Source organism: Stegostoma tigrinum, chromosome 13 (genome assembly GCF_030684315.1).
Source record: "Stegostoma tigrinum isolate sSteTig4 chromosome 13, sSteTig4.hap1, whole genome shotgun sequence".
NCBI lineage: Eukaryota > Metazoa > Chordata > Chondrichthyes > Orectolobiformes > Stegostomatidae > Stegostoma > Stegostoma tigrinum.
This window is the reverse complement of record NC_081366.1, coordinates 42,932,122-42,948,487: the sequence shown is the minus strand read 5'-3', so window position 1 is coordinate 42,948,487 and position 16,366 is coordinate 42,932,122. Positions and strand designations below refer to the sequence as shown.

The 16,366-nt window shown below is 40.1% G+C and overlaps 1 protein-coding gene across 3 annotated transcripts in view; it reads right to left on the bottom strand.

The window, feature by feature from the left end:
* Positions 1 to 16,366, bottom strand: part of LOC125458525 (glutamate receptor ionotropic, delta-2-like) — a 496,301-nt gene that overhangs the window by 72,015 nt on the left and 407,920 nt on the right. For all 3 annotated transcript variants that reach the window (XM_048543867.2, XM_048543868.2, XM_048543870.2), the window contains 2 exons: positions 13,464 to 13,608; positions 2,853 to 3,048 (listed from right to left, as the gene is read on the bottom strand). In XM_048543867.2, the coding sequence (XP_048399824.1) occupies positions 2,853 to 3,048; positions 13,464 to 13,608 (341 nt within the window). The remainder of the gene's footprint in view (positions 1 to 2,852; positions 3,049 to 13,463; positions 13,609 to 16,366) is intronic.

Sequence of the window (16,366 nt, the reverse complement as noted above, 5' to 3'; positions counted from 1 at the left end):
AGGTGAATGGTAAATCCCAGGGATTACAGGATTCACTGTTGTTAAAAGCAAATGTATGAAGAGCAGTACCACTGAAGATTAAAGGTATCTCAATTCATCATTTCAGACTTATGTGAGCTGCTTCTCCAGCATCTGCAGTTCCTATTATCTCTAGGTTTATTATGGACCTTGATAAATCCTCTGACTATTAGTGGCCAAGCCCCAATGACTGAATTCCACCCTCTGGGCTGTTTTGACAGGTCAGCTCTCACTGACTAGATCTCACTGTCTGGACTGATCCCATAATAGCAGACTGACTGGCTGGGATGTAATCCTCAGCCTCTTTCGATTGACTTTGAGGACTGCCCATGTTAAAATCTCCAGACACCAAGGACACAGATCCCCACACTCATGGTGGAACAAATGCTCGACTGACCGTGGCCTACTGTCTGGACTGAAACTGGACCAGTTGAGGTCTAAATGCATTGGTATACCATCACTGACTAGAACTATCCTAAGCTCACTAAACACTCGTCCTCTTTGACTTTCATAAATTAACATTTTCTTCAAGCACATAACTGCCCTCTGGGCAATTGGGGAAGCAACAAAACCTGGCATACCCAGTAATGTGCTCATTCCATGTGTTTATGTATATGGTTCTTGCACGCATTACAGCTTTGATGTACAACAACATATCCAGTCCCTCTCTGACTAATACATTTACTCTTTAGTCCTTCTCACTGCCACAAGCTGCAATCTCATTCTGTGCTAAGAAGCAGCCTAAGCCACAGAGGATGTCCGCTTCCAACTTGCCGCTAAATTCTTCATCTTCTTAAAGTCAGGCTGAGGCTTAGAGGATGCCTGCCTTGAAGAAAATACTAAAAATCCTGTATTGATGTGTAAAATGCGTGGCTGCTTCTAAACGCAAACTGACCTGCCACAAGTGTGCAAGTCCTGGCAGTCCCTCAGCTCCAAAGTAGGTACTTGGATCTGTGTAATGTTGGCTCCTTTGGGCCAAGCACAGGCCTGATGAGGTTATGAGCTTTGTGCTTTGCAGATGCCGAGTTCTTTGGATGAAAGGCTGAGGAAGAGTGTGGTCATTGATCATAGAGGCATGTAGATGAAGTGGTTCTATGTGAACAGAAACATGATTGACAGTACAGTCATTCCTATGAGCTGCAATAGATACTGATGAAAGTTGTCAGGTGCCCAATACATTTTGGCTGTGGACTTTTTGTCCCACTGAGTTTCTCGATTGCAGGAGGATGGCTTGAAACGAAATGTTAATATGACATGTTGGGGCACGAATGAGATGCAAATGCATGGAAATAATTAACTTGTGACCCTAGGGCAAGGTTCTGGAATTGTCATTTAAGATGTGAGGTGTTAAGCTGGGTATGCTTTTCAACAATATTGGGAAGCTGATTTGTCAACATTCACTATATTAAGACATCTTATGCACTATTATTTGTGCAAACTCAGATGGGATAAAATTTTCTGTATTGCTGTGTGCCTTTGAACAACATGGATAAAGGTAAGGACTGAAGGGAAATATGAGAAAAATGAAACAAAAAATCAGGATTCCTGCATTGATAAACAAAAAAAATTCTCCTTGAAGTTTAAGCAGCTAATTCAGAATCTCACTAATCAGTGGTAATTACCTCATTGTTATGCAATTGAATCTCATTAATTGTCTGACCAATCTGATTTCTAAGCACTTCGATTCTTCCCTCCTCTCCCAATGAGGATGACACCTACAATTCCTGAGGTGGAAGAACAGTTACCTGAAAGCAGCAATTCCCACTTGTCTCTCCAATTCTTCATCCAACTCTGTCTTCACGCAAAATCCCACCACTCTCCATGAAGGCCGTTTTCCAACTTCCAAGGACAGCAATTGACATCAGGAAACCACCAGTCTCATCACATCACCTTTCACGCTCCCCGACCAACTAATGCATTACATCAGCCCTTTCATGACATCACTTCTGGAGTTTGGGAACACCTATAACTTGCATATGTCTGCCATGTTGCTTTGCATACTGAAGTATACATGGATCTCATAAAGACAGGATGCATTTTATCATTCATGGTTTCATTTCTTAGCATTGACACTTTGTGATTACTTAGAGGCTGCTAGCCTCCATGGCTCCCAATGCTTTTTAGTGTAGGCGGAGAGAAAGATTTTTTGTCAGAATTCAGAGAACTGAGCAATGAAGAGGGTAAACATTTCGCTAAATGGTTCCGTGCTACATCAGTATCACACATGCACCATGCGCCAGCTGCTACAGCCTTGTAAGTAGTAGGCCAGATTGGCTCAAAACTACAATTCATTATTATCTGCAAATTCACAGTTAACTCAATAAAGTTTTCAATTGTTTCAGAAACATTAAGCATCATTGTCATCAGAGTATTATGACTGCATGAGTTATCTACTAAATTCTCCCTGTGCCAAAGTTGATTGGTCACAAGATTACAAAGAAATATAGGATAGTCCCATATTATCTCAACAGAACAACAAATTTATTACCCCAGATAATTTCAATTTAAATTTTTGACAGAACTGCATGGAGTACAAATACCTATGTATCACTTAGGATGGATTTTAGTAAAAATCCGGATGCTATAACTTGTCAGAAAATTCTCTCATTTCATTTCACAATGTAGAATAGAAATATTTGCAATTATGACTGATTTTTTTGTTTTGTGTTTACATTTCCTCCCTATATATATTATAATCTTTTAAATTAGTCCAATAAACTTTCAACACACGCCATTAAATATTTCTCAACAATAATACTGAAAGACACTATCCAAGTTCAACTGTATTTAATATTTTGCACCAAATAGCGTCTTGAATGTCGCTGCTCACTCACCCTTTGAATTCCATCATGAATTCTCTTCACGCAGTTCTCCAAGCCATTTGTTTTGTTTATCATATTCCACAAATGAGCATATGTTTGTTCAAGCTCAAATGGATTTCGACCTTTGGTTTTGATTATTTGCAATACTTCTGAATCAAGGACTGTACCATATGGAACATCTGTCTGTTTGGCAAGGTCCTGGAAAGATCTGCATCATGGAAGACGTTGTTATGTTAGTAAACGTCTGCATTTTATTTACAATTTATTTAGTCGAAAGTCATAGTTTACTTTAATTGCAAATTCTTCATGGCATTTTAATTATCTCAAAGTGTTTTAATTATACTAGATTCTCAGTTTGAAAATTAGTATCGCTGCATTCAAAACATCAGGTGCTGGTTAAGAAATGTATAGATTTTCCTAGTAAAAGTCTTGTAATCAGATGTAATATATTTCTGTGGCTGTAATATCACTTCTGTAACATTACGATTCAAGAAACAGCATTTTCTTCACATCAAAAGCTCATCTTTTCTTTTATCTCCTGCGTACGAAATGCCTTGCTCACCAATTTATAACATTAGTCTGATTCAAGAAGTTGGGGAAAAAGACAGTTTTTAAATAGCAAGCTATCTTTTTAAAAATAATTTTCCTTTCGTCTCCATCCATTCCTTCAACAAGAAGTGAACAAATGTTCCCCATTAAAATTGAGACAATCTGATCAGCTGCCTTTTACACTTCTCTCTCTTAGAATCCTTGCAGTGTGGTAGTAGGCCACTCAGCCCATTGAATCCACCCTGGCCCACTCCCCACTCTATCAATCTGCATTTCCCATGGCCAATCCACCTCGCCTGCACATCTTTGGATTATGGGAGGAAACCAGAGCACATGGGGGAAACCCATGCAGACACAGGGAGAATGTGAAACTCCACATGGACGGTCCCCCGAGGTTGGATTCAAATCCAAGTCCTCAGTGCTATTAAGCCGCAGTGCTAACCACTAAGCCATCATGCCACCCAAAATTCTGCCATTGTGGGATCTAAACCTGGGTCCCCAGATCATTACCTAGGTCTACTGATTAGCAGTTCAGCAATAATATCACTAGGTCACCTCTGCCCTGAGTGCTTTGTTTCAAATATCCTTCAAGGATCTCTTCAACCTAAAGCGGTAAAACTATATCTTTCTCTAATTAAATCTTATCGCCTGTCTTTTCTCATGCCCTCGCAAATCTAATCTTAGTGATGAGGCTCATCTCTTGCTCTCTCAACCTTACAGAATTAATTACCAAGTTGGATAAGGCCCTAAACAGGAAGGATTTTAAAACCAGGAAAAATTCATTTTAAATATGGCATTGTTTAAAGATTGAGAGATATTGCACTGTGATTTGGACAGCTGAGTGAGCAGGAAAATGCTTAGTAAATGAAGTATAATGTGGCTAAATGTGAGGTTATCCACTTTGATAGCAAAAATAGGATGGCGGGTTATTATTTGAATGGCCGTAAACAGAGATGGGAATGTTCAATGAGGCCAGGTGTCCTCGTGAACCAGTCACTGAAAGCAAGTGTGCAAGTGCAGCATGTAGTAAAGAAAACCAACTCTATTTTTGCCTTCATAGGGACAGGGTTCAAGTCAAGGATCAGGAATGTCTTGCTGCAATTTTACAGGGTATTGTTGAGGCCACACCCGGAATATTGTATGCACCCGGAATATTGTATGCAGTTTTGGTGTCCTTATCTGAGGAAGGATATTCTTGCTATAGAGGGAGTGCAGTGAGGGTTTGCCAAATTGATTCTTGGGTTAGTAGGACTGCTGGATGAGGAGAGATTGAGTCAGTTGGGACTTTATTCAATGGAGTTTAGAAGGATGAGGAGGATCTCATAGAAACCCATTAAATTCTAACAGGAATAGACAGGTTAGATGCAGGAAGGATGTTTCCAAAGGTTGAGGATTCCAGACCAGGGATCATAGTTTAAGGATAAGGGGCAAATCTTTTAAGGCTGAGATGAGGAGAAATCTCTTCACCCAGAGAATGGTGAACTTGTGGAATTCAATATGACAGAAAGTGGTTGAGGCCAAAAAATTATGTGTTGTCAAGAAGCATCAAGATTTAGCTCGTGTGCCTAAAGGGAGCAAGGGATCTGGTGGATCAGCGTATTGAGCTCAGTGATCAGCCATAATCATATTGAATGGTGGAGTGGGCTTGAGGGGTCAAATGCCCTACTTCTGTTCCTATCTTCTATGTTTCTACGCAACAGAGAGCTAATTTGCAAGTTCTTCCCACTCTAATAACAAGGCTAGCTCATTGGAAACTTGCTGTTCAAATCCCTGAAGTCCACTAAAGACACACTGTTAACATTGTTCTGCACAAGGATATGATGAATTGCATCTGAGCCCATGGCTCTGTTATTACCTCCTTCCACAAGTTTCCAGAAAAAATAGCATAGTTAATCATGTCAACCTCCCTTGTGTTTCTCCTGCAGTCATTAATTAAATGGCACAACCCTGTTTGGTTCATCTTCTTCCTTTTACAATATTGTCAACAAATGTCCTGCAATAGATTTTCTTCACTTTTTTCCACACCATTATCTTAAGCACCACACAAGGATCAATTCTTAGACCTCTCATTTTGTTCATTTGCATGCTGTCTTTAAATGACCTGCTTTATAGGCCGGATGAACACAGCAGGCCAAGCAACATCAGAGGAGCAGGAAGGCTGATGTTTCGGACCTAGACCCTCCTTTCTGAAGAAGGGTCAAGGCTTGAAACGTCAGCCTTCCTGCTCCTCCGGTGCCAATTGGTCTGCTGTGTTCATCCAGCCCTACATCTTGTTATCTCAGATTCTCCAGCATCTGCATTTCCTACTATCTTTGCTTTATAGACCACTTGTCACCTTCCATTTGTATGCTCATGACATCTCATGGCTGTCATTCTCCCTTTCCAGCATTGTTTCTTACTATCTAAAGCTCTATTCCTTAGTTCATCTGCTGTGGAAGCCTTTAGCAATACAGGTGTGCCTTTACTTTTGATTATTTCAATGTTCTCCTTACTCTTTGCATTTTGTTGTGTTGAATTTAAATTCCTTGAACTAATTTTCAATTTGGACATCAGAACTGCAAGTTAGGATTTTTCCATTTCCTTACCTCTTCCTTGCCCCCTTACATACTTCACAGCCACTTAACCAGCCATTCAATATGGGTAGGTCCCTGAGTGTGTTTGATATTATCATTAAAAATGGACATCTAACAATCTAATACATCTGTCATATTCAAAAACACTTCGTACAGAAAACAGAACCTTTCTCTCTAAATAGCATTGAAAAAGTACTAAATTTCTCACCAAGTTTTCAGTCTGCTGTAAAAACAAACACATTTATCTGCTTACAATATCAAAGACAGTGAATTGTATAATAATCTTTGAAGTTTGCGAATTAATATACAAACACAGCATTCCCACCCCATGATATAAGTGATGTTTGACTTATGGAAACTCAACCAAATGTCATAAATATTCCTAGCTGTCAAGTGATGCTTGTTAATGTCAACAGTGGAACACAATAACATTGAAACATGAGATGCTTTCTTTTAAAAGCTGCAAATCGTGTCATTTTCATTTGAAAGCAGGCTGCATGTTAATCAATTAAATGTGACGAGCATTTTAAGTTTATATGCTCAACAACCGGGCAATTTCTTTAAAAGCTAAAGATTGTTGATATTAAAATCTCAGTCCAAAACATGCCAGAATATTTTCTCAACATATTTTTCTACAGTTAAAAGGCATTATGGTATTTTCTGCATTGGGAAATGTATTGTCATGAATATCAATACACACAATAATGCTAAATGCAACAATGAACTTGCTTTCAAAGGACAAAACCTTATGATCAAACATTGCATTGATGTACATCCATATTATAATAGTGTCTAATTGTGACATTCAGTGGTGTCAAAACATTAAACACTTACCTGTCAGAATGTTCTGGAACTTTCAGCAAAGTTTCCCTACAGGTTACAAACCCTCAAATCTGGTGGGTGTTTTTTTTAGGGTTCAGCACAACAAATGATGCGGGAAAAGAAATTTAAATTCCCTATAATCCTCACAATAGCGATCCTGGCTTCAGAAGAGGTCTGTTTGCAATTTACAACTTATGATAAGATTGCACAGTAATTGCATGTGTTTAAGAAGGCACTTCAAATTAGAACTCACAGTCACAAATCCCTTTCCTTTTGCATTCCTAACCCCTTCCAATTAGAAGACAAAAATCCAGCCCCATATCTCCAATGTTTTCCCATGGAGTCACTCCATCACATTTCACTTCTCAGCTTTCTTTTCTTGTCGAGTCTTCTCGTATCTTCACTTAGTCCCAACATTAACAATCATGTCCACTTGTCATTATTCAGGGATCACTTTAAGGATTAAGTAATTTGGAAGAGGAATATACTATATAAAAGATTCAGAAAGCTAATGTTTGCAAGACGACAAGGGAAAAATATATTTCTGCTATAAATGATATGTTATTTACCAGAATATATACCTGAATAAATAGAGCATTTGGAGCACTTAATGTAAGTGGGTGAACAAATGGAAAAGATGAACACATTCGTAGTTAGAATTATAGAATGCTTACGGTAGAGAAGAAGGCTACAGGCTCATTGCATCCTTCGCAGAATCCAATGCTATCTCCTGTTGTTTGATAGCACATGGAGTTAATCAAATTAGTAGATGACTAGCATCGCTCAAAAGAAGGCTGACATGGATCATTTGTATTGCACTGCTAATTGAAGATACTTGCAAATGCTTCAGCTTTGTCTATTGTACTTGTGCCAAGCTCAGCATTCTTTGAGGATGGAGATATGTATAGAGTTTTCTTCACCAGTTTATTGTTTAATTGTCCGCTGTTGTACATGTATCAGGATTGCAAAGTGTGATACTGATCCACTGATTTTGGGATAGCTTAGCTCTTTTTGTCACAAGCGGCCCTTATTGTTTGTCATAAAAGTAGTTCTATGGTAGCTTCATCAGGTTGAGTTCTCATTTTTAAATTTTCCCTGTGCTGCTCCTGGAATGCCCTACTGCACACTATTCAACTGTGCTTCATTCTCCAGCTTATGATAGAATGGGGGAATATACTGGGCCATGAGTTTGCAGATTTTATCTGAGCACAATTCTGCTGTGGCTGATGGCCTACACTGTCTCATGGATCTCAAATTTTGATTGTGAGATCTGTTTGAAATCTATGCTCTTCAGCATTGTGGTCATACCGCACAATAAGATCGAGGGTGTACTGAATTGAAGATTGACGCAAAATATTGTGGGATAGTACATATTAGGAAAGATTGAAGGCTGGATCTCTTCTCTAAAAAGGGAAACAACTGTAGTATTAGGCTTTTAAGATTATGAAAGTTTATACTAGGGGAGACATAGAGAAAGATGATTGTGCTTGAGGCATGACCAGAACCAGGGACTGTAAATTTGAGATTGTTAATAATTAGTTCAACAGGAATATTCACAGAAATGTTCTTTACCTATTACAAATGAGGTGAACTAATGAAATAATAACTTATCTGTGCTAAAGCTGTCAGGAATTTGAGAAAGTGGTGAAGACATATTATGTTTTTGTTCAGTATCACATAAATTTAAAAATAAAGAATACAATGGGCCAAGCATGCAGCTTGAAGATGAAACTGAAGAAAATGACAAATTAATCTGAGGCAAATCTGAAAAAGATAGCCAGAGAGAAGGGTAGCATGGACCACTGTGGGAGGAAACAAAAGCAGGTGAAAAGTATTGGTCAATGAGATCCATAATGATAAGTAAGGATAGACAAAGAAAACATGCCACTGATCAGCATTCGCTCTAATGTAAAAACATGGACTGGAATTGTGTGCATGTTCTGATATGTCATTTACTAGAATATATTGGGCTTTCTGGTGCTTTTATTAATGTTTCTGAATATTTTCATGCTGTAGTCCCTGTGTTTTTATCCTTCTGTAACCAATCAATTTCAAAGCAGACGGGAATGAAAAAATATAGATATTCCATCTTTGCATGTGAATGATTTTCAGTGATATTTACAAAGCTGGTTTTTCATTAAATACCAAATACAATTTTATTATTTTGCACGCAAGTTCAACAGTAAATACAATAAAGAAATAACCCTTATGTGTGAAGTGAGAGGATTCCATTACTCACTGCAAAGGGTTGTGAACACGTTATTGCCTTCCACTGCAGAAACCTGGCTGAAACTATAGTGCTCTTGGATCAGTTGAGATCGTCTCAAATTTCCAGTAGCTTTTTCTCTTGCAAGTGAGTGACTGTACTTTGTTACATGCTGCAAATAGTGTGTACTTCAGAACTAGAATGCACAATTCATTATGCACAAAGGAAAGTCTAATAAATTCATATTTGCCTTTGTAAAGCAAAGATTTTGTATTTGCTCAACTGTATACTTGATGTATACTTTGATATTATCATGAATAAATTCTTTAAAATAAGGTGAAACATAAAAAAAGAAGTATTCATTTGAGCAATGCAGTGTGGATATTTGGAGTTGAGCTTCATGGAATATTTCTCTGTGATGCTCAGCAAGTTCTGTCATTGTATCTTCTCAATCTGCCCTATTAAAGACAAACCCTACTTCTATGATGCCCTTGTATCTGATTCTAGCCCCATTCCAATGCTTGCTGTGCTAGGAATACCTTGCCACTGCAAGGATATCCCAGAATTGATTGGTATCCTTGGAACCAGCACACAGAAAAAGTACTGTTAGTCCAGAAATGTCGTGCATGGTTCCTAACATTTGTCGCACAAATGGTAGACAAAGGAAAATTGGCATCTTACTTTGCAGGCAGGGGCTAGGAGGCCCTGGTGTTTGGGCTGGTGCAAAAACAGAATACCCTCTTCCTCCAGGAGCAGAAAAGGAGGCATCAATACCAGACCTTGCCAGCATGGCCTCGGATTAATGCCCAGATCAATGCTGCCTCAACCATCTGAAAGAATGCCCGGCAACATAACGAGAAGGTCAATGGTCCTCTCCGCTCTACCAGTGTAAGTACCACCATCTTCTCTCTGATACCTTACACTAACTCTAACTCTGCTATTATACCCAGTTCCCACAGAGTCTTATACTCTATCACTCTTACTATTGCCTGAAAGCTTCTCCCTCACTTGCTAATATCCATCCCATGTCCCGCTACCACCGGCCCTGCATGCCTTCTGGACTGCTTATGCAATCACTTGGCACACCTTCCTAACTGCACCAAACATGGCAACTGTGCCACTCCCTTTAATCTCCCCTAATTTCTCCCTTTTTTCTCATTCCAGGAAGAAAATAGCCTACAACAGGGCAGAAAGAGTCAAGGAAGATGGGGGGCTGCACAACATTCGGCTCCTTACCCCTTATGAAGAGAGGATCCAGACTTTGATTGCTCCAGTTGGTTTATTGACAGTGTCCAGGTCGGGGACTAATATCAGAGGTTGTCCTTAACTTACTATGCTGAGAACCCCAGTGCAAAAGCTATCTCCTTTGAGTTGACTGATGACTGCTGCTATGAATGACAAGTTTCCTGGCTTTGTGTATGCGCTAAATAGCATTGGAATACAGCAATACTATGAACCTTGTACCTCTGGCTGAGAGATCTGGCGCAAAAAGGCAAATTATGTTGATGCAAGGCAGGGATAACTGGCTTGATGATGAAGGCTAGTCCAGCCACGGCTGGGTACATGTACTTGAGCGGACAGTATCCTCTTTGGACTCTCTATCACATCTCTCACAATTTTCCATGTCATTCAGGCCCCTAGAATATATTGCCCTTTCTCTCCATAGTGGAATTAGATACAGATTGAGAAAAGTCAAAATGGAGCCAGAACTCGGAAAGTTAACGAATATAGTCAGTAGTCTAGAAGCAGTTATGGAGAGAGAAAGAGAGTTGATGTTTCAGCTTGCCTTTCAGCTTACCCTTCTACATTTCTTTCTTCATAGATGATGCCAGAACTACTGAGCATTTCCAGAAATTCCTGTTTGTTTTCCGGATTTCCAGAATTTTTTGCTTTCTTATTAAGTACAGTATAATTCATCCAAAGTCTTTAAAGATAAATGACAAGTGCATGAGTGATATTGCTATGAAAATAGCGGGAATTGTTTGGGAACAACAAAAGGCACCTGGGTTACAATAGTGGGTCAGCGTTTGCTTTCAAGAATTAGACTGGAACATCAGAGATACTGTGACAACTAACTTTAGAATTATTGATTTAAATGAAAGGAAATAAACTTTTTCTACAGTATTTTGATGCATGCAGATCATTTGGTGAGGTCTGCCTATAAAATAGAATCCCACTCTGAAATAAAAAGGATGACAGGCAGAATCTTGTACGTTTTTATTTAAGTGTCAGTTTAATCCAATTTTTTGGAGGGTTTCTCACAGTGTGGCCTGAGATGTTTCATCATGACTTAACAAACTTACCGCACCAATTATCTACCCTGCCATTAAGGCAACCCTCTTGTTCAATTCTAGCTCTATCTTACCATGTACCATTGCCAGAAGAGTTAAACCACTCACTGGATATCCCCCTGAAGACGAGCATCCCTGGTTCCTGTGGCATCTTTGAAAGGCCACTCCTGTGCACCTAGACAAGCTTTGGTAAACCTCACCACAACTTTAAAACACAGCAGGCATAAAGCCTCGCATGACCAGCATGGATGGCACCTCCTTGCACTTACAACCCCATTCTCATACGCCAGTTACTGTTACCTCTCCTTAGCTACATCTTGCCTAAACACCCTCTTGAATTAACTGATACTTTGTTCCCATTACATGTTCCGATTGTGCAGAGCACATCAGGCCAGGCTGATGTGGTACACTTAGGCTCAAGCAAACCAGGTTCTTCAGTCTCAGAAGAGTCAACGGTGAAATTTCCTGCAGATGAGAACTGCACACACTCCTCCATATTGTGTGCTATTCTATACCCTGATAATGAGGGCCTTGCCTCTATCATTAATTCAGCTTCAGTCTCAGCATGTACATCAACTTGGTGAAGCTGTTGACCCAGTGGTCAACAGGTAGAAAGAAAAAGGAACTGCCTACTGTGTTCCAACCCCTTCCCATCTCAGAGCCACATCAACAATTTAACTTATCATTGAATTCAGCACAGTCCATTGTAATGCTTATGTGACAATATGGAAGCCCACATCCACTCTCCACCATGGCCATTTGGTTGATTAAACTTGTAGTATGTTTCATACACAGTCAGATGGACACATACTGTAGGTGGTAGATTGATGTCTTATTGTGCTAGATGCAGCAAGATGCTTTGTGCCCACCCCCCCCAAATTCCCAGACAGAGCTTTATGAACAAGAAGAAAAAGCAGCCTATCTGTATCTATGCAATGGCGTATGTCAAATCAATACCACCTTTAGGCATGGCATAGCATGGCAAGACATGGATTCTACAAACATGCAGGTAGATGCTAAATGACCAAATGAACAGCCATGAGTAAGCTGCGTGCCTGCTCCTTTGGGCAAAATCTTCCTGCAACTGCTTTTCAGCGCTGTTTGCTGTTATGCCCTAGGTCTGTACTTCCTAAGCATCTAGTAAATAGACCTGAGAGGAGCCATGAGGACCCTGGTGGGGGGAGACTGGAAAATCTCGGATTGCAATGCCTGTGGGCAAAGTAATTTAATATTCACTATGAAGTGGGAAGTGTGCTGGCTTAGCACAGATCAGCCAGAGTGGGGAATTTTGCGAAGCCTATAGGAAGAAGAAACATGGTATACAGAGTAACTAAATTAAAAGGGAGCCATATGTTCACTTGTTAAACACTCGGTTGAGATGTAGATGTCAAAGCCGCAGTGTGTCTGTGTTGGTTTAGGCCTCATACTGTCTTCTGGTTCTCACCTGTAACACATTCATATGCCATGGATACTTACTCAGGTAGAACTCAGGCCAACGTTCAAAATATCCTCCCTGGAACATGAGAACAGAATGGCATCTCATCCATATGCTCGCAAAGGTAGCACGCACGAGGCAACTTTGTGTGGCTGAGTGGGCTCTGAAACTCTGTAGTGCAAGCGAGGCGAGCAGAAAAATGACAGCTTGCAAAGAGGCTTGAGACTGGCAAGGCTGAATTGGGTGTGAAGGAAGTGTGGTTTAAATTTAAAGGCTACCCATGTTGGGCTGATCGCAATAAGTTTCACGTTAATGACAATGGAATTGGTAGGAACATTTTGGCTGAAATGCAGGGCCTCCCTGTTTGACCCAGAGGCACTTTTATATTCTGCTTGAAGTTGCAGCATTGTCAATGAACTGTGGTTATCATGAATGAAAAGCATCTCAGTCACAGAATCACAGACCTTTACTGTGTGCAGCACCAATACCTTAAATTTTATTTCTAGTTCGAACAGAAGCAGCATCGAGCAAATAATTGGAAGTGGTGCACGATCCTGGATCATCCACTGATAATGACATACTGCAGTTAAAATCTTACACAGCAGGTTACATTGTGAATGTTCTATTTGATGCAGTCTGTCTTCCGATAACAAATATATTAGCTAATTTCATTTTGACTGGCAGTATTTCTAAAAAATACCTCAAAGTTATTAACACTTTGACATAAGAAAAATAACAATGTTTTACCGAATTGGGTTTTCAATTCGATTGTTGGTCAAGATGGCCGTTAAGTTTGCAGTGTACGTTGAGATTATTATAAAAACAAAAAGCCACCAAAATCCCATCAACAAGCGAACTGCCAAAGTATTAATGGGGACGTCTCCTCCTGTTCCTAGAAAAAAAAGTAACACAATTTAATGAAAAACAGCATCATCTTTCTGATTTAAATTGACTCTTGGAGACAAATCTTCAGGTAATTACAAATTATAAAATGTACCAGATGGCGAGTTAATTATTTGGAGGATGGTTCCAAACAATATTTTAGCACATCATAATCTACTGCCCAGAGCTCTACAGCATGGGACGTTGATTATATGTCACTGATGTTTATCTACTTCATCCAGCTGCAATTGTGCCTCAGAGTAGGCTTAATATAGATATTTCACTCACTGCTTCCCTCAAGGATCTCTCTGAGGCTGTGTGAAAACTTGGGTCCTGGGTTTTGTTCCTGGTTGGGTGCATGGTGGGCGTGTGGGGTGGATTCTTAAACTACACAAACTCAACCCTAACAGGCCTGTATGCCAAATTTTCAGTCTGGGAGTGATGGTCTGAATTGTAAGTTGGATGAGGCAACTTAGAAATTGCTGAAGATGCAGGCAGCCTCTGAGAAAGGTGGGTGGAAAGCCTGTCCTGGGGACATGTCCGAAACTTAAAAGTTAAGAACAAAATTTTTTAAAAAACTCTCCGTCCCTCAATATAATAAAATGTGAGACTGGATGAACACAGCAGGCCAAGCCGCATCTCAGAAGCACAAAAGCTTTTGTTCTCCTGAGATGCTGCTTGGCCTGCTGTGTTCATCCAGCCTCACATTTTATTATCTTGGAATTCTCCAGCATCTGCAATTCCCATTATCTCCATCCCTCATGCCTCATTTCCCACTCTCCCTCATGCATTCCCCTGCTCCATCCATGCTTCCCCATGCCAGTCTACTCATCCCTATGCCAATCTACACATATCCCAATGCTTCTCATTCCCTATTGCCTATTACCACTCACAACACCTTCCCCTTTATCTACCATGCCAACTCAACTGGTATCTACAAGTAGCTGTGCACTCAGAGAAGAAATAAATTCTAATGATTTAAGTTTTATGTTGCAAACTATATTCTTCTGAAGGAAGCACTTGTACTAATAAAAGCACATATTGCTAGGTCTTGGCTGCTTTAGTCTTCTTGAAAGTTCCTGACAGATGTTGACAAGTTTGAAATTTGACAGCTTTGACAATTCACGGAATCCCCATCATGTGGTAACAGGCCATTTGGCCCAACAAGACCACACTGACTCTCCGAAGACCATCCTCCCTAGACCCAGCCCCCTACACTATCCCTGTAACCCTGCATTTCCCTTTGCTAATCCAAGTAATTTACATATCTTTAGCCAGCGGGAAGAAACTGGAGTACCTGAAGGAAACCCACACAGACACGGGGAGAATGTGCAAACTCCACACAGACTGTCACCCTCTGGTAAAATTTAACTTGAGTTCCTGCTGTTGTGAGGCAACAGTGCTAACCACTGAGTCACCATGTTGCCCCAATTCTTGATCGGCATTACTCTTTTTGTCAGATCTTGACAGTTCTTGAAAGGTTTGGCACCTCTTGACAACCTTCATAGATTTCACAATTCTTAGTAGGTTTTGGTTGAAATGTCTTTGAAAATTCTACGCTCCTTGTGAGGTCATGACTAATAAGGCAACTCTTGGCAACTTTTCTAGTGGTCTGACATTTACAAAGGTTTGTGCTCCCTTTACTCTCAATCATTTCTACAATTAACAAGTAAAACTCCTCCTTTCACATTAGGTACTTGAATCTCCATCAAAAGGATGTACAAACCACCTTCCATATTAATCTGAACTATCAACACCTTTTCCCTACTGGCACCCAACATCCACAACAAAAGGACACACAAACCATCTTAGATATTAATTTGAACTGTCAACACCTTTTCTCCACCAGCACCCTACATCCATAAAGTTCATCCCCTCCAAACTATAGCATGAATGCCATCCCCTCCACACTTCGCTTCAGTTCTAATGACGAGTCATCTAGACTCAAAATATTAGCTTGTTCTCTCTTCATGGATTCTGTTCGATTGACTGTGATCTCCAAGATTTGCTATTTTCATTGCCGCTTCCAGCATCTGCAGTAATTTGCTCCCACCTTCTCAAAGAGTAGCCAAGCCCTCTGCCTAAGTTTCCAGAGACCATTTCATAGTGGTACCTCTGCTCTGCAAAGAGCTACTCTGGCTATCCAAAGGATGTGCACATCTTCTAAATCCATCTGTTTTCTGCACTGTGCATTTGCCGTAACCAGGTTACCAACATGGAAAATAACTGAAGACAGCTGACTACATAGCTCGTCAAGTGTCTCGAGGAAATGTGTGCGTGTGAAGCTCAACTCCTATTGCATCCAAGTGAAAATCAGCTGTTCCGAGTTCGGGACCAGAACATACAATTTCAGGCATTGTCTGCCATGCTGAACAGGCTCATTAGGCAAGCAAAAATCTGGAAGATGATTTTACTGAATAGCCAACCCACTACAGATCTCATTGAAGATAAAAAAGAAAATTGGTAAAGGGGATATCAAACAGGCAATAGTTACCGAAATCTGATTCACACATGGGTCCTTGAAGCCTCTTTTGATGCCTATACCAGAGAATACACATTTTTTTGTGACTGTGAAGCACATATAGACCCCATGAATTTCCAGGCCATTGCCTTTCAATAACAGAGACAACAGAGGACTGAAGTTTACCAAAAAATTGTCAGGTTTAACTTACAAGTGTTTCATGGAGCATTTCACTATTCTCTGCAGCTCACCTTATTATCTATGTACCATGCATTGATGGCACCCTACTCACATTAATGTGCACTCA